This window comes from Symphodus melops (assembly GCF_947650265.1).
Source record: "Symphodus melops genome assembly, chromosome: 3".
Taxonomy (NCBI): domain Eukaryota; kingdom Metazoa; phylum Chordata; class Actinopteri; order Labriformes; family Labridae; genus Symphodus; species Symphodus melops.
This window is the reverse complement of record NC_136693.1, coordinates 2862548-2881510: the sequence shown is the minus strand read 5'-3', so window position 1 is coordinate 2881510 and position 18963 is coordinate 2862548. Positions and strand designations below refer to the sequence as shown.

The window sequence follows — 18963 nt, the reverse complement described above, 5'->3', positions numbered from 1 at the left end:
GTCTTTGCCAGAGGGGAGGGAGACATAGGTTGTATCCCCAAACTACAACAAGAGATTAAGGTGGCAGACAACAACCCTGTTCAAAAAGGCTATAACTCTATACCAAAGCCACTTTACAAGGAAGTGAAAGACTATGTGCAAAACCTCTTAGATAGAGGGTGGATCCGCAAATCTGTGTCTTCTTACTCCTCCCCAGTGGTCTGCGTCCGCAAAAAGGATCAGAGTCTCAGGCTGTGTGTCGACTTCAGAGGGCTGAACCAAAAGACTGTTCCAGATTGCCATCCTTTGCCACGAATTCAAGACTTGCTTGACAGTCTGGGGGGCAACACATGGTTCTCCATACTCGATCAAGGCAGTGCATACCACCAAGGTTTTGTGAGTGAAGAATCAAGACACCTCACAGCTTTTAGCACACCGTGGGGGTTGTACGAGTGGATACGAATCCCATTCGGATTGACAAATGCACCTGCAGCTTTCCAGAGGTGTATTGAGGGTGTGCTGGAAGGCATTCGAGACGAATGCTGTGCTCCATATCTTGACGATGTACTGTGTTACTCAACTAGTTTTGAAGATCACATTAACCACCTCAAACAAGTACTAAGCCATATCAGAGAACATGGCATCAAACTGAGACCGACCAAGTGTGAGTTGTTTAAAAGAGAGGTTCGTTACCTTGGCCGTCTAGTGTCTGGAGAAGGAGTCAGAATTGACTCACAGGACTTGGCTGCAGTTATGGCACTTAAAGAGAAGGAGCCTCGCACAGTTGGAGATGTCAAGTCTCTGCTGGGGTTTCTGGGATACTACCGCTCCTTTATCCAAGATTTTTCTCGACTTGCCAAGCCACTGTTTGAACTTCTGCAGAAACCCACTGACACAGATGAGAGCAAAACTCAAAAAGAGAAAAGTAAGACTAAAAGTAAAGCCAGAGAGAAAGACAAAGGACAGCTTCCATCAAAAACACCCATCACATGGACAACAGAACACAAGGATGTCGTTGCAAAGCTGTTGGATATGTTGATTAATCCCCCAATCCTCGCTTATCCAAACTTTGACCTTCCTTTCATTTTGCACACTGATGCATCCAATGATGGTTTAGGGGCAGTCTTATACCAGCGTCAGAACAACAAGTTAAGAGTCATCGGTTACGGGTCACGGACTTTAACACCTGCTGAGAGAAATTACCACCTCCACTCCAGTAAACTTGAGTTTTTGGCTCTCAAGTGGGCCATATGTGACAAGTTTCGTGACTATTTGTATCATGCATCAACATTTACAGTCTATACAGATAACAACCCTTTGACTTATGTCCTCAGCACTGCCAGATTGAATGCTGTTGGACACAGATGGGTCGGTGAACTGGCTGACTTTCACTTCGACATAAAGTACAGACCAGGGAAGATGAACTCGGATGCTGACACACTCTCAAGGTACCCAGTGAAACTACAAGATGGTATGAAAGAACACACAGAGACATTGACACCTGAGATAGTTTCTGCTGTATGGCAAGGCAGCAAAGCAGTTCAAGAAAGTGATGTGCCTTGGGTTGCAGCATTGCATATTGCTGGTGAGGATACAGATGTTGTGTCACAAGAGACTGTTTCCATTACACCTCAAAACATCTGTGCAGCACAGCAAGCAGACCCAGCAATCAAGGAAATTGTGTCTTTAAAAATGCAAAAGTGGACTCCAAACGAAAAGGACAAAAGAAACATGACTAAAGACACAAAAAGACTCCTGTACGAGTGGAATAAGCTTCATGTGGAAGATGGAATTCTGTATCGAAAAACGGAGCAAAACAAGCAGCTTGTCCTCCCTGAAAAGTTGAAATCCATGGCATTAAAGGCTCTACATAATGACATGGGACATGTGGGTGCAGAGAAAGTAACTCATCTCGCTCGTGAGAGGTTTTATTGGCCAAATATGCAGCATGAGATAGAGGACTATGTAAACAAAAGATGTGTCTGCATTAAACAGAAACGTCCAAACCTTCCACAGAGAGCACCAATGGGACACATCTCCACAAGCAGTCCGTTCGAGCTTGTATGTATTGATTACCTCCACCTGCAGCAAAGTCAAGGTTATGAGTACATTCTTGTTGTTGTTGATCACTTCACGCGCTTTGCACAAGCGTACCCAACAAGAAACAAATCTGGAAAAACAGCAGCTGAAAAGATATTTCAGGATTTTATCCCTCGGTTTGGATTTCCTGAAAAGCTCCACCACGATCAAGGGAAAGAATTTGAGAACAGTTTGTTTAGCAGGTTGCAGCAGCTGGCTGGTATCGGTCACTCCAGAACCACACCGTACCACCCCCAAGGTAACCCTGTAGAGAGACTGAATCGTACACTCCTGCAGATGATGCGCACCCTTGAAGAGGAAAAAAAGAGTCAGTGGAAGGATCACCTTCCCCATGTTGTGCACGCCTACAACTGCACAAGGCATGATGCTACTGGCTTTTCCCCTTTCTTTCTCTTATATGGCAGACCACCACGCTTACCTGTCGACTTACTGTTCCCACCAAGAAAAGAACCAGACACACCTGATCGACACACATATGCACAGAAATGGGAGAAGAGGATGCGTTCTGCATATGACATCGCAGCAAAGAACAGTGAAACATCTTCAGCAAGAGGCAAGAGGCAGTATGACAAGGCAGTCAGAGGTGTGGTGCTTCAACCAGGCGACAGAGTGCTTGTAAAAAATCTTTCAGAGAGAGGAGGACCTGGCAAGTTGAGAGCTTACTGGGAGCAAGTTGTACACCGGGTGGTAGAAAGAGTTGACAATGGACCAGTTTACAAAGTACAACCTGAAAAGGGACCAAAAAGACTTCGAGTGCTCCACAGAAACCTACTCCTGCCAGTTAATGAACTCCCCCTGGAAGAAACACTTACTGCACAAAGTCAGAAAGGACAGAAAACAGTTAAGAAACAGAAACAGACTGTTACCGATGCTCAAGATGACAACATGGACAGCTCTGATGAGGAGTATACTTACCAACAGATCCCATTCTACAGGTTAGTTACAACTCAACAGAAAGACAACAATCACACAGTGCACCATTCTAAGAATAATCAAAATCTAAGTGCCAAAGCCTGTGAGTTTCGCCCTGCTGCCAGAGATGAATCCAACATCCAGGATATCAGGGAGACTCCAACACCAGCACAGGATGGAGTTCTTGAGGATGGTACACAGGAGGAAGTCCAGCATGACACACTACAAGGAGAGACACTGCAACATGACGAAATGGGGACAGATGAGGAACACCCAGGAGAGCCAGAGACAGTGAGGAGATCCCAGCGGGGACACAGACCAAGACAGGTGTTCACTTATGGCACACTGGGACATCCATCGTATCAACAGTGGAACACAGGGGTAAACTCACTACTGCCAAGCTTTCCTGTCACAGGACACCTTAATGCTGTTCCTATTTCATACTTTGCACTTCAACGTCCGTACTACTATGACTGCTTTATTCAGGCACATTGACATTTTGTAGACTCAAGTACATTTTCCTGTCTATAGACAAATGTCAGGAGACATTTAATAAGGTCGGGGAGAGTGTAAAGGGTTAAAAATGTGTATATAATTCATGGAAGGTATTGTGTTAAGTTAAATGAGTTAAAAAGAGACCCCAATATATTTTTTTGTCTAAAACAGGTATGTTAAGCCATATTTAAGTGCACTGGATTCATATGTTATTGCGATTCTAGCTCAGGTCACTAGAGGGCGCATAGTGCTTGCAAGGGGCATTATACCCAAAAGAGGCAAGTGCTGCAGAATAAATCCTGCAGCCGAGCTGAACGCAGCTAAACTTCGTTGCCTTTTTGTATTCATATACAGGATTTATTGAAACTCTCCTCCCTGGCACCCCTAGGCCAGGTCGGGGGAGCAACACCTGCTGGGATTAAGTTATATTATTACATGCAGATTATGAGAGACCTCAAATTAATTGAAATCATGAGTTTTAGTTTAATAAACCTTAATAACTGCATCAGTAATAAATCAGAGCTAATCTGCAATAAGATGTTGATGACTGTAGCAGAGTGCCACTGCAAAGCATTAAGTTCCCTCTGTGTCATTAACTAAAGACGTTAAACCTCATTTACTTAAAATGACACAGATGTGCAAAAAAAAAGATTTAACTAAGCTTCAACTTGGATTCCAGAGAGAACGAAAACAAAACGGATGTGAACTCACTTGTAAGGGTTTTGTTTGAGGGATACAGATTTTCCGAGCTTCATCTGGTGGAGCGTCAGGTTGGTTCGCTCTGCTGTGGTCAGTCCCAGGAAGGCAATCTGCTCGGACACAGAGGAGAATCATCAGTCCTCCACCAGAACACAAAGACACAGTCCAGGTGTGGAAACCCAGCAGATCAGCACACAGTGAACAGTGTGAGACACCGAGGAAACAAGGCCGCCTTAGAGGCTTCATTACCATACTTTTTAAAAACTTTTGAGATCTAAATGATTAAAAGGAAAAATCCATTTTTGATTTTGTTCAGCTGATCAGCTCAGTTATTTTAAATCCTCAGTGAAAAATGTGTTTGATCATAGAAAATAATCAAGTGTATCTGAATCATTTGTTGCGTCTATGAGTCATTTCAGAATGACCCTGTAATTTGGATTCTTTACTGTATTGTTGAAAGCTGTAAAGAGTCAGAAAAACCGGCTCCATTCACCTGGTAGAGCTGCAGCACCAGGACCGAGCCGGACCAGCAGGTGTGATAGAAGGCCAGCAGGAAGATGCTGAGCACCCAGGGAGAGCAGGTGACCAGGGCAGAGACCACCCCCCATAGACCCTGATCCTCATAGTGCAGCGTGCAGCGGGTCGCCCAGAAGAATGTGCGCCGACATTAAAGAAAGTTACAACGAAATCCTCTGTCCCGTGATGCTTTAAGATTGCCTGAAAAATACACAACAATCAGCTAACTGGTTTGTCAGGTTTTGTGGTTGTATCTGGGTGTGAACCCAGGGACAGGGACAGAGGCAGCTTGACGAAAGCGTTTGTTTGACCTGCATTGGGAGGAGAAGGGAGGGACTGCTACTGCTACTAACAACACAGAGGTGAGACATTGGAGGAGTGGACCAATCAGTCAATGAACCACACAAGAAAACTGTGAAACAGAAAAAAGGCAAAAACACAAAGATTTCCTGCTACATGTGTGACACTGCCATGTGATGTTACAACCGGCCTGTTTTACAAAACACAAAGTGATTTGTTGAATATTTTCCAAAATATTGATTATAACCTTAATATAGACCAAATCAAATTACCCTTCTAACATTTTTTGTCCACTTTTGTGTATTTGACATACTTCTGTAGTTGCCACATGAATACAGAGCTCTTTTGTTAGACTGTATGTGGTAAAATAGCACAAGCAACTCTTACAAAAGTCACTTCAGTGTCCACTACATGGCAACGTGTTTGAGCATCTGCTCTGCAGAGGAGGGGTGGAGACAGCTCTCTTTAATGTTTTTCATGCAGTACCCATTTTAAAACACTAGGTGTCAGTGTTACACACTGCTCCTTTAAAAGAACCAATTGTGAATTAAAAGTAAAATAGTTGCAGGTTTGATTTTCAATTGATAATTGAATTGATATCTGCTGGTTGAATCACACAATAACTTCTATACTTCACGTCAAATGCTTTTTATCCAGTAACTCACAGATGAGACAACCGTAGATCATCCAGGCTCCCATCAGCAAGAGAGAGAACAGGAAGAGGATGATAGTGAAAGGGTGTAGTTTGTGTTTGCATGAGATTTGTATTTGTGTGTTCCCTGTGTGTGTTGTATTAAACCATCAAGTCTTTGTCTTTTCCTCTCAGACGTGGACATGGATAGCTTCATGGAAGGAAGGCTGGAATATCTCGGTTCATTTTTACCCTTTTTGGTGGAGCAAATGGCACAAATGTTTTTGTTGTTCCTGTCTTGAAACAGATTATACTGATATTGAGGTATTTCTACTCAACATGGGAGGTATGTACATCGACTAAACAATCAAATAAAATAAACACATAGCAATCCCACTTTTTAAGAGCTCTTTGTGTTGACGCCTGTGTCTCACCTGTTTTTGGTAAAAGTTCAATTTGACTCAAAAGACACTGAGGGTTTCCTCGTTTGAAGTGACGGGGGCTTTAGAGTTGATTCCACAACATGCCTGTAAATCCCGTCACCATAGTCTAAGACCGATAAGAAACTGCCTCTACAATCCTTTTCCTACTCGTCTGAGAAAAGTCTATGCTGTTTCTGAAGAAGACAATTTTCTGTCGCAACTTGACGGTAAGGTTGTCTGTATCTTTAACTTGACGTCACGACGTCCGCGCATTCGCTCTTTCTTTCACGATGGGAAACCGACACGGACGTCTGGTAAGATTTTCTTTAGTTGAAACTAAAATTAACAGTTTCTAGAATAAATGATGAAGATTTATTTATTGATGACATTATTATTATTATTATTAGTCAGCAGCCAAAAAGTTTATTTACATCATTTTTAAAACCAAACTATCAAATACGAGGCGCGAAGCACGAAGCACGAGGCACGAGGCACAACAGTGTGCAGCGAATGACTTACTCGCTCTTAGTAGACGCAGTAACAGTGTGAAGGGTCCGTATTTATTCACTGTTTCAGGTGGTTTTTGAAGGTTACATGTTTGTGAGTCTCTTATTGTGAGTGGGAGAGTATTTAAGTATTCAGTTCCTTTGACAAACTGAACCGATTGTCCGGAGGTCGTGTGTCTGTCTGGGTCCTCAGTCTCCTCGGGCTGTGGCCCTGGTGCCGATCCCACCGGCAGACTTCAGCTTTATAAAGTCCTTCAAAGGAGGAGGACTAAGTCTGTGCAAGAGTTTATATATAAAACATGCATTTTTAAAAATGAATACAATTCTGAAAATTAAGTAAGTTGTGTTTATTTAAAACAGTGAAAAGAGCAAAATCAGAATGTCATTAGCAGACCGTCTTGAGTAATCTCATTGTTAAATAACATTCAATTTATACTTTTTTGTCTTTCGCAGAGTCAAGGTGCTTCTGCTCCTCCTTTCACACTTGATCTGGTTGGTACTCTTCAAGTGCATTTCCCACCTGCCTTGTCTCCTGTAAGACCACCAGACACCATTAGTGATGACGGTGTGGAAGAAATGCAGGTGGATCCAAGGTAAAGCAAAATCAAATCTCTATGGTCAGAAATTGTATAATGGTTTTCTGAAAGTATCCATAACGTGCAGCAACAACTATTTGTTATCACATAAGAAGAGTTTTGATGTAAAGCTTTAGAGGTTGTCTTGTCTCCTTTTAGACCACCAGACACCGCCAGTGATGATGATGATGATGATGATGAAATGCAGGTGGATCCACCAAGGTAAAATAAAATCAAATTACCAACGCTGCCTTTAATCTATTTTATTCACTGAGTTGTTGTTGTTTTTGTTTTTTTGTACCAATAATGATTTTTAGTTAGTAGTGGATTCATTTCCGTCTTTTTTTAGGTGTGCTAAATGTAATTCATTGATTTTTTCACATAGTATTTCAGAGGAGGAGACCCCCATGCAGGTGGACTGAAGGAACAGATCCTCAACATGATGCTCTACAAGGTAGTGCCACAAAGATCGGTGCAGTGTGAGATTGCATCACCACACACTTCTAATGAGCTTTGCAACCTAAATATAGATTTGGTACAAAATATTTCATTGATACATCTACTATCTTAAAAGGCTGCTAATATATGCTGTGTTCATATAGTGATATTAAAGTGCAGTTTCAGTCTATATTAGACGGTTCATCGTGCTTTTCAGAGCGATTTGTTTCAGCTGTTGTTTAATATTTTCTATGTTTTAATCTGTTTCAGGATGCTGAGCATCGTCCAAGTCGAAGTCATGCGGAGCATCAAATAAAAACTTCTTTAAAATAAATAAGATGAAATTGTCAGTATTGTACTGCTGAATTGTTTCTTTTGCTTTTTTAAATTTTTTTGACCACTTATTGAAGAATAAAAACAAACAAACAAACAAACAGAGAGTGTTGTTGTGGTTTTTAGTAAGAGCACACATACACAATTCTACAAGTCATTTATGTTCAATGAGAAATGATCGAACACGACTGCATAATAAGACAGTGTGGTCATCAACCTTTTAGACCGTTCAGATCGAAGTTATGGGTTATTGTGAGGACGATTCTCTGAGGCTGTAACTGTTCATCACATGACTGAAGGGGAGACATGCAGGAAATCACACTTTAAAACTGACAACAAAACAACACAGATTTCCTGCAACTTTCTTCTAATTGTTTCATTTATTCAACATATTGATTAGTGGATCTTTCAGTATCCACATTAGGATTATTTCACATTTACCATTCCAAAAACATTTCTCCACTTCAGCCATTTGGTGTATTTATATGCTACAGAGCTCTTTTTTTAATATGTGACTCGTTGCACCAAACTGCAGAGTCACCCAAATTAACCTACAGCAGCGATGGGAAACTTTGATCACATTCATTGAACTCTCACTGCCAGGGGGTCAAATTCTAGGATACAAAAATAATGAGTCAATTCTGTCTCAAATTTAACTCAACATACCAGTGATCAAATATAATAATATACTATAATATAATAATGAACATATTTCTGGTTTTCATGATTTCATGGCAGATTTTCTCATGTTTTTTTTCATGGTTCAAATGAATTGTGTAAAAATTGACCAGAGGGCCACATTGAGAGCTAAAGGGGGGCCACATGTTGCCCACCCCTGATCTACATTCACGAGCCCCACTGTAGTGATATTCACTGATGTAGAGAGTTGTCATTGTATGTGGAAGCCTGTTAGTGAAAACAGAGTCTGTTTGAAGACAGGCACAACATTGCTTTATTGTGGTATAATAGTGGTCATTCATTATGAAACACATGCAACTCTTACAAAAGTCATAAACCAACTGTGTACACGTACAAAGACTTTGTTTTTTTCTTCCAACGAGAACAGATGATAGAAAATAGGCTTGATGTGTTTCTATAAAACTTCCATTAGAATTCAGGCCTTTAAAAGGTTCGTAAGCCTTACGTCCACTCGAACATCTGTGATTCTTATTTCACATACAAGTATAAGGCAGCAGCAGTCTGTACAAAGAGCAATGGATTCAAACATTTACACATTCCTTTTTTATTTTTCCCTCGTTTCTGATATCCGTGGTCTCTCTTCACAAGGAGGCTTCCCTTTAAAAAAATAAATAAATACACTTTGTGCTTCTTGGTCCAGAATCACTGTATGAGTCGGACCACTGAGCCTGAGCCTGAGTGAGCGCGGGGGGGGGGGGGGGGGGGGGACAGGGGGGGCTGAGGGGTCAGACCATGTCGGTGTGTCCGAACATGTGCTGCTCGCGGCCAGGCGGGAACTGCTGCGTCCAGTCGATGATGGCCGGTTTGAAGAGGCCGCAACAACGCAGATGGAAGAAGGAGACCAAGTTCTTCACCACGCCCAAACTGCAGAGACCAAAAAAAACCCCTCAAAATCCTTCCATCTCACTTTACTGAACAGACTGACACAAAGAAACAATTTATTATTTATTAAGAAACATTTATTCTGAGCCTGCTGGGATTAAGTTATATTATTACATGCAGATTATGAGAGACCTCAAATTAATTGAAATCATGAGTTTTAGTTTAATAAACCTTAATAACTGCATCAGTAATAAATCAGAGCTAATCTGCAATAAGATGTTGATGACTGTAGCAGAGTGCCACTGCAAAGCATTAAGTTCCCTCTGTGTCAGTAACTAAAGACGTTAATCCTCATTTACTTAAAATGACACAGATGTGCAAAAAAAATGATTAAACTAAGCTTCAACTTGGATTCCAGAGAGAACGAAAACAAAACGGATGTGAACTCACTTGTAAGGGTTTTGTTTGAGGGATACAGATTTTCCGAGCTTCATCTGGTGGAGCATCAGGTTGGTTCGCTCTGCTGTGGTCAGTCCCAGGAAGGCAATCTGCTCGGACACAGAGGAGAATCATCAGTCCTCCACGAGAACACAAAGACACAGTGCAGGTGTGGAAACCCAGCAGATCAGCACACAGTGAACAGAGTGAGTCACCAAGGAAACAAGGCCGCCTTAGAGGCTTCATTACCATACTTTTAAAAACTTTTGAGATCTAAATGATTAAAAGGAAAAATCAGTTTTTGATTTTGATCAGCTGATCAGCTCAGTTATTTTAAATCCTCAGTGAAAAATGTGTTTGATCATAGAAAATAATCAAGTGTATCTGAATCATTTGTTGCAGCTATGAGTCATTTCAGAATGACCCTTTAATTTGGATTCTTTACTGTATTGTTGAAAGCTGTAAAGAGTCAGAAAAACCGGCTCCATTCACCTGGTAGAGCTGCAGCACCAGGACCGAGCCGGACCAACAGGTGTGATAGAAGGCCAGCAGGAAGATGCTGAGCACCCAGGGAGAGCAGGTGACCAGGGCAGAGACCACCCCCCATAGACCCTGATCCTCATAGTGCAGCGTGCAGCGGGTCGTCCAGTCTGGAAGAACACACAGCTCAGTCAGCTCAGAGTGTGTGTGTGTGTGTGTGTGAGTGTGAGTGTGTGTGTGTCCAGATGAGGTTTCAAACTTTGTCATGAATTTGTTTAATTTTCCAGAAACTCACAGATGAGACAGCCGTAGAACATCCAGGCTCCCATGAGCAGGAGAGAGAACAGGAAGAGGATGAAGTAGTGATGGTTCCTCGCACCTGGAAGACAACAAAATATTCTCATCAACTTTAAAGTGTGCGCTCCTTTTGAAACTAAAACGCACATCCTCAGACGGATACTGAACATGTTAAATGGACTTCAGCTCGTGTGACCTCTCCCACTGAACCACAGCCGCCTGATCAATGCTGTAATCACGACAGTTATGACGTTCACCATAAGACAGGGATTTCATACTAAACTGTATGATCAGTTTGTTTGTGATCGACATGTACCACAGATTTACCTCTGAACAGATTGTACAGAAGTCTGCTGAAACATTATTTTTACTATGAAAGGTCCAATATTCTTCTTCTTCTGCTTTTAGTGTTTTACATGTTTAGACTACTTCTATGTGCAAAACTTTAAAGTCAGTGGAGACGTAGCTTCTCCTACCTCCTCCAGTTAGCGGTAGCAGTAGCTGTATGAAACGCTCGGTCCCGAGCCCCCCCTGGTTGAAACTGTGTGTTGTGACATCACAAGACAAAGACGACACTGATCCAAGCCCATTGGCTCGTCGTAGCAAGCACAAGCTGACCGTAGCATTCCCAATGTGGTAAAAGGGGCGGGACATATTCGAGAACAAAACTGAACGACTGACCAATTACGAGCGCGGATCGGCCGACCAAATCAGATCAGACTTGGGGAACCTTTTCTCAATTTGTGGAGGATTGTGAGCGTTAGAATTACAGACAGATGAGAGAGCCTGCATGGAGAGGCACTTTTTTCGAACATTAGCGATTTTGAACGTATTTCAGTAGACACATAAATGAGATATATGAACCCCAAAAAGGGCAGAATCTGGGTCCTTTAAGGTTTAACATGGTGAAACAGGACATATGCTCCTTACTGAAATGTAAATAATCTAACTTATACATCCATCCACTGCCTGGTCTGTTCTGCAGTTTGAACAGTTTCAGGATCGTCATCCCGCGTTCATAGTGAACATGAGGGAAGTTTGACTGTCATGTTATTCTCTCTCCAGGCAGCCGCTGCCATCACTCGTCCTCACCGATGCAGCAGTTGGTCCACACAGAGTGGTGGTCCTGCTTGGCCACACAGGCGTCGCAGGAGAAGCAGTGGTTTGTTCTCATTGGTTTCTTTGTCTGTGGAGCAGAAAAAGATTAAAACGGGACAGTTTATAATCACCGTGTGTTAAAGCGACAGTGTTTCTATTCCTGCGTTCAAGCCTCACCATGCAAGAGGTGCAGAATATTCTGGGCCCCAGACATCCGGCTTCAGCCAACACCAGCACGTTCTGACAACACATGACGACAACAACAGTCAGCTCGTTTGTGCCCAAACAACGACCTGTAAGATCTGATTGTTTAACGTCTGAATGGCCCTCTCACTATTTTCTTCTCTTCTTCGGATGCCTTGACGAAGCCGGGGTCAGTCCTGCAGGTGCGGAGGTAGTAGTAGAGCAGAGCAGTGGCATTCAGAGTGAACAAGACCTGGACTGTGGCGCTGGGCCCATGTGGGGTCAAGGGTTAAGGAAGAGGTTGTCACTTTTATGTTGTTGTTATTTTCCTGTTCTTGGATAGGACAGCTGCAGAGAGACGGGAGAAGAGAGGGAGGGAAGACGTGCAGCAAAGAGGTCGGATTCTAACCCACAGCTGCCTTCAGCCTCTGTACATGGAGCGCACAGCTGAACTGCTGGAAGCTCTGCCTGAACACTTTCTAGAAGTTGTACTTTAGTGCGGTAGCTGCTTGGCCCACTGATCTGATTTTTCTCCTGTGAATTTAGAAACCTGTCTGTCACTCCATATTTATTCTTCTTCTGAAGAAACATCCTTTATAAACCTTTTTACGGGGTAGTGAGGCTGTGGTCCTCGAGAGTGGGCAGCCCGGGTTTGAATCCCACCTCGGGCTCCATTCCTTCATGTCATTGCCCGACTCTCTGACTCTATCCACATCTCTCATCTCTGAACTAAAGGTACAAAAAGCCCCCTAAAAACACCTTTGTACAGAACATCAGAGAAAGGATATCTGGGAGGAACCAGAGGCACCAGGTGACAATCATCCAGAAGACCGAGGCCATGAGAGCTGAAGCTGGAAGGAGAGACCGAAAGTCCAGACTGGGGAAGTTCCTGTTTACACACACACACACACACACGGATGTGGAGAACACACACGCCTGAATGAAACCTGGGTTTGTTTGTTTGTTTTTTAAAACTCTGAAGAATTCAGTAGAAGGCTCAGTCCTCACCTTAAGGCCAGGTTGATCAAACCTATCACACAGGCCAGCAGGATCCCTTTGAGCAGCCATGACTCGGAGTTCATGTCGATGATGGCGCCCACACTTCCAAAGAAGGCAGTGCAGAGCAGAAACTGGAGAAAGACCTGGAGACACACAAACAGGGTGGAGATGATTCAATGTTGTCATCAGACAGCGTGTGTGTGTGTGTGTGTGTGTGTGTGTGTGTGTGTGTGTGTGCTTACCCTGTATCTGTTGAGGAGTCGTAGGCAGCGTGCATTGGAGCGAATCCTCTCCTGCTTGACGTGATTCAGCATGTGGATGAGCAGCGGGCTGTGCACCTGGTGGGCTACGTCGATGGGAGTGTGACCCTGAAAACAAACATTAAACACAGACCAGAGTTGACAATACGCATTTATAACACCACTAACTTAAAGCAAAAATTCTTTATATGATATTGAGCTGTTCGGTACGGCACATTTCAAAGAGGGCATGTAAGTTGTGGTTTGGTGTGTGAGCTTGAATTGGCTCTGTTCGTGTGTGCCTGTGAGTCCATGCACTGGGATTAGTAAAACCCTCTGACTGAGTTAATATCCAATCACCGTGCACTCCGGTATGGGAAGCTAACAACACCACACTCATGAGGAGTGGAGAGGAGAGGCTGCAGCATGTGCATCCATAGGCTGCTGGTGTGTGTTTCTAACAGCGTGACAAGTTTCTGTGAAGCTCACGTTTATGTTTTCTGCGTCCACGCTGGCGCCGGCCTCCAGCAGGATGTGGGCGGCGTCTACGTTTCCCGCCAGCACGGCGCAGTGCAGAGGAGTGTTCCTGTTCACTTTGTCCACGGCGCTCACAGAGGCGTTGTTTTTGATGAGGAAGTTTGTGGGTTCAGGCCTGAGACAAGAGAGGAACAAACGGACACTGAGATGGTTCGCAGGCTGAGCTCACGCTGGACTCAAACATCAAGTCTTTGATTCTAACATATACCAAAAATATTTAAATGAAGCTGTGATGCAAGCAGCTTTAATCAACACAATGATTTCTGTACATCATGTAGCATTTAGAAAAAAAAAATCCCAACCTTGACCTCCAATCATGGGGAGTTAGCGCACTTACCCAATAATCTTCTGGGCTGCTAACATCAGTGGCGTCTGTCCGTTGCAGTCAGGATTGTCGACTTCCTGCATGTGAAGAGTAAAATGAGACGATTAGCACTCGAGACACGAAAAAAAAAACAAGCATGAAGTGAAAAACCTTGAAAGAGATGCAGAAAGTAAAGTACGCTAACAGAATAATTAAAACGTGTGAGTGAAGTCTGACCTGTCCCTTCGCCATGAGATAAGCTGCGATGGCCATGTGCTGGAAGAGGATGGCGAGGTGGAGAGCGCGGTAACCTTCTCCGTCTGCGATGGAGGAGTCCGCTCCGTATCTCATCAGCTGGATCACCATGGGGAGGTGGCCCTGCCTCAAGGTGCACAGACAGACACAGACGGCTCAATGGATGCACTGAGCGAGTCAACACTCTGCACACGCTGTGTAAGAATGTGACTCCAGTTTGACACAAACAGATCAACGTGGAGTTCACAGGTGGTCAGCGGGTTCAGTTAAAGGTCATATATGGAAGATGAGTGTAACATCGACTCTCGAGAGGAGGGAGACGACTCTCTTTAATGTTTTCAATCTGCACTGCAATACCCTTTTTAAACACTAGGTGTCAGTGTTGAGCTAAATGAATCACTCAATAACTTCTAAACTTTTTTTTATATGCCGACTTGCTATTTAGAAGAACTGAACATGTTTTTTTACATTTTTTTAAAAATAATTTTTAAACATTTCATTTGGCCGCTGAATAAAACCTAAAAAAAAACTGAACAGTTCAATGGAGACGCAGACGAGGCCCAACATCCAGCTTTAGTGAAATGCAGTCACCTTATCGCCCAGTGAAGAGGAGTCGAGTTCAGGTCTCCTCCGAGCTGGTCCACGACGGCCCCTTTAGACATGTAATACCTGTCAGGGAACAGCAGGGGGCAGACAGAGCACGCATCAATGCTGACTGTTCATAACACTTCATGTTGCATCACTTTGTATTTCAGTTCAGTTTTTATCTCAAATCTGTCATAAACAGGAAGTCTCTGAGGAAGGACATGAGCTGTTTTTTATCAAACACACTGCTCAGCCATTATTTGAAAGAGTCATGATTTCAGTGTTGCTGCTGCTATGTGACCTGTTTACTATGCCTGCTTGTGAGCTCCCTGCAGAGGTATGTGTGTGTGTGTGTGTGTTTACATAGAGACTCCTCTCAGCTGAGTCAGAGTGAATGAGGTAAGGAGGATTTTCGACGCTCGTACTTGACCAGCTCTAAGCGGTTGTTGATGGCGGCCCAGTGCAGCAGAGTGACGTTCTCTTTGTCCGGCTGTCTGATGTCATATCCTGCTTCCACCAGCTCCTTGCAGCGCTCCAGGATACCGAACCTGAAAGCATCACACAGAGGGAAAGCTTTTATAAACACGCAGATCAGGATGACAACAAGCAGACCAATGCTCTTCATAACACAGCGATCCCAAATCACTGAAGGGACAAAACTACTGGAAGTAATGACACAATAAACAGAGAGTGAACTGGGCATTCAATCTGTGTGAGTATCCACAGATGTTAACAGACAGAGAGAGGAGTGGCTGCGCAGACTCTTTTTTTCTTCTCCCCGTCCTACGAGAAAAGCGACCTTTGCTCCGCTCTGACTAAACTCCCTGTTTAGGTTGTAAAACAAGAAAAACTCAAACTGAAGTGGACTGAGCGAGTCAGTTTCTGCAGCAGCTACGTTTAACAGATGTCTCTATTTTCAAACCAGACTCAAACAAAATCAATGATTTCTGACTGCTGATTGATCAAACCAATCAATCTTTATTTGTATAGCGTCAAATAACAAGTGTTATCTCAAGACACTTTAGAAAGAGCAGGTGAAAGACCTAACTCTTTGTCTGTTGATGAATCATCTCTGGAGGTTTGTTGGGCAGCTCCTGTGTACATACATGAATATAATGTGAGGAGCAAGTTGTAAAGAAATTAGGTGTGTGTGTGTGTGTGTGTGTGTGTGTGTGTGTGTGTGTGTGTGTGTGTGTGTGTGTGTGTGTGCTCGGTAGGTTAAATGTCATTGTTAGTTTATTTGAATCAGGGACCAGGATGAAGCTGATGCAGCACATCTGCTTCATGCTTTATAATCAAACCATGTGAAATGAATGAATTCAGTCAGTGAGACCGTGTGCTGTAAACGTCCATCACAGAAACACGACGGAGGCATTTTAACCTCCAAAAAGGAGTAAAGCTAATCCGACTTAACCCTTTAATGTCCCTGTTCATTATCTGACTGCTCGGGGTTTTGTTCTGTTGTAAATCTTCTTTGTTCCCCCATGAACAGAATGAAACTCCTGTGGTGGTTAACAGGAAACACGATGACTTCCTGCTCGTTAACCAGCTGTGGCCTCGTGTGAAATGGAAGGACAGCAGGCTGCCTTAAAACGAGGTGACGTAGCGACGTTCACTCACTGCGACGCCTTCACGATGTCCCACGTGCTGCTGTCGTCCATGTGCGAGCGTTTCTTCGGCTGCTGGCTGAGGTTCATCGTCTGCTCCGAGCTTTTGCCAAACTGTCCGTGAAAGCCCGTCATGAAGGGGTGCGCAGCTCTCGGCCCGTGACTGTGAGAGTGACCTCCATGTCCGTGCTGACAGCCGTCGTGCATGTGGCCGTGGCCCTGCAAACCGGACAGGGGGAAAAAGACACACAGCTTTAACTCAACATGAGAGGCTTAGATGCACGGAGAGCGGAAGCAGAAACACTGATTCACGTCAGGTAATCGTACTCCTGGGGATTTAAAGGGATGAAAACTGATTTCATGTTTGTGAGAATGAGAAGCTTTCTTTGGGGGAGGAGTTTTTATTTTGAGGATGTGGACATCTCGACGCTCTCAGGGCTTTAAACGTTGAGTGTGGACTCACAGCATCAATGCATGAAGCACAGCCAGAAATCCAATCTTCCCACAAAGCATTTACACTTGACATGAGATGGACAGTTTTTGAAGACCTTCAATTATGATGGTTCAGCTTCAATTAAAGTCTCTTACTCGTTATTTTAACACTCCAAAACTTTACCAATACTTGCAAAAGACCATCTGGTAAGTTTGAAGTCTTGTGTTTGGTTTTTGCTCTTGCAGCATCAACCGCCTGTTCCGCAGCATAACAATGGTTTCAATCATTTCCGTCTGTTCTCACGTGAAAGACTGAATACAGAACACCTGCAGGGTGCTGTCGGTAGCAACCAGGTAAATCATTAACAAGTCACACGGCAGCTAACAGGTTAGTCAGGTATCATGAGTGCTGGGAGGACCCTCACTTTGAATCAGGGGAGGGTCATAAAATACATTGTTAAAACATATCGATGGGGGTGGAGATTAGGAGTGTCCCGATTCGATATTAATATCAGTCCGATATCAGCCAGAAATCGAATATGAGGTTTTAATTGAATTTATTCAGGTTATTATTCAGGTTCTTCTGATTTAATTTGAATTTATTTTACTCTATTCTAAAACAGACTTATGCAGTGCATAAACTTAAAGGACTGGATGGGTTTATTTCACATGTAGTGTGTCCTAAAAAAAAACACTGTCAAAGTGGATTATTTCCAATATGTCCCCTGTTTGTGCTTGTCTCATCTAATCTTGTTAAATGATCCTGACAGATGTTCAAACTTTGAATAATACAATCTGGTTAAAAGCTTTGTCTGGCTGTGAGAGTGTCATCATGACACTGGAGCAGCTAACAGCCAGCTTACCTGGCAAAGAGCAGGATTACACTTTCGTTTTAAAGGAGGAGGAAATGGGAAATAGTGACAGACACGTTGCCTGCTAGTCCATCGTGTCAATCAGTTTCCTGTCATTGAATAAACCCCTGACCGTCCAATATGATGTGAAACAGATTAGAAATAGCAGCATGCTAGTTAAATCCGTCTGTGCGGATCAGTGAGGACAGGTTATCTCCGACGAGCTCAGAATAAACAGCAAAGCTAGCTCGTTTATGCTAGCACCCCGCTGCTTGGAAACCGTTGCTATGAGGAGAATCCATGGCAACCACCTGCGCGCTTCACGATACGGAAATACAAATACAAACACTTTGTAATAACAGAAGCAACGCGCATTACAGCAAACTTACTGCACCGTCGTCCTCGGTCCAGTCCATCTTGTTGTGAAGGAAAGAAGAGAAAGTTCCTGTGAAAGGCTGCAAGAGCCGGAGAAAAGGTAGAACTTCCGCTTGTCCCTTTCAAAATAAAAGCCGCGAGGTTACAAATGAAAGAATATCAAGTTGGTGGGGGGAAAAAAAAAACTACAAAGAGGCTGCTTAAAAATATTTTTGGCACACCTATTTTCTGAATCTAGCTATAAATGCAGGGTTGATAAAAAAATCATTCAACATTTTGAAAGATTAAGTAACCATTAAAAAGTGTCCTCATAAAAAAGGCTGCATGCGTTTGTCAATGATCATTTGCCAATACATTTTGTTATCATTTTTGGTAACATTAAGGCCTTAGACCCTCATTAGGGAAAGATTTAGAACTGAAACACTGTCAATCAATGCTGGTCTGCGTAGCCTTTAGGTAGGCCTATGTTTTTAAATGACACAGTGCCTGTCTTATGAACAGAATGTGAGAAGTTTTTTCCATTTCTACACGTATCAATCACTTGTTTTTGTAATTTACTTCAAATAATGATCTAATCCTGCTGTTGATATAAAAACTATCAGACAGGAGACATTTTATTTTGAAGGCAAATGCTTTCAAACCGGAAGTGTTTGTGTTCTTTATACAAGTAAATTGACTGATTTGTTTTCTTCCTGTCAATGCAAGAGTGAATCTCATTGGGCTGTCGTTTCACTTCCTCCTTACAGCTGTGTTACAGTGAAAATGATTCTTTGAAAGCTTAAGTATCCTGGTACAACGACTCAGAACATCCGGGTCTTACCGTTTAAGTATAAAGAAACACATGCCTTTAGATTAA

General features: G+C 43.1%; 1 protein-coding gene across 2 annotated transcripts; it reads right to left on the bottom strand.

Moving 5' to 3' along the window:
* Nucleotides 1–9133: 9133 nt before the first annotated feature.
* Nucleotides 9134–18232, bottom strand: zdhhc13 (zDHHC palmitoyltransferase 13). 2 transcript variants are annotated; one of them, XM_079339383.1, is made up of 17 exons: nucleotides 18122–18232; nucleotides 16463–16668; nucleotides 15268–15390; nucleotides 14849–14926; nucleotides 14240–14384; nucleotides 14036–14100; nucleotides 13651–13813; nucleotides 13165–13290; nucleotides 12932–13065; nucleotides 12712–12812; nucleotides 12075–12199; nucleotides 11918–11980; nucleotides 11735–11828; nucleotides 10641–10724; nucleotides 10358–10515; nucleotides 9878–9975; nucleotides 9134–9469 (listed from the first exon to the last, which is right to left on the bottom strand). In XM_079339383.1, exons 1-17 carry the CDS (start codon nucleotides 18146–18148, stop codon nucleotides 9331–9333), a joined length of 1929 nt encoding a protein of 642 aa, XP_079195509.1. In that variant the 5' UTR covers nucleotides 18149–18232; the 3' UTR covers nucleotides 9134–9330. The 2 variants fall into 2 exon arrangements, with proteins under 2 accessions (XP_079195509.1, XP_079195510.1); XM_079339384.1 differs by lacking the exon at nucleotides 18122–18232 and adding an exon at nucleotides 17745–17845.
* Nucleotides 18233–18963: the final 731 nt, after the last annotated feature.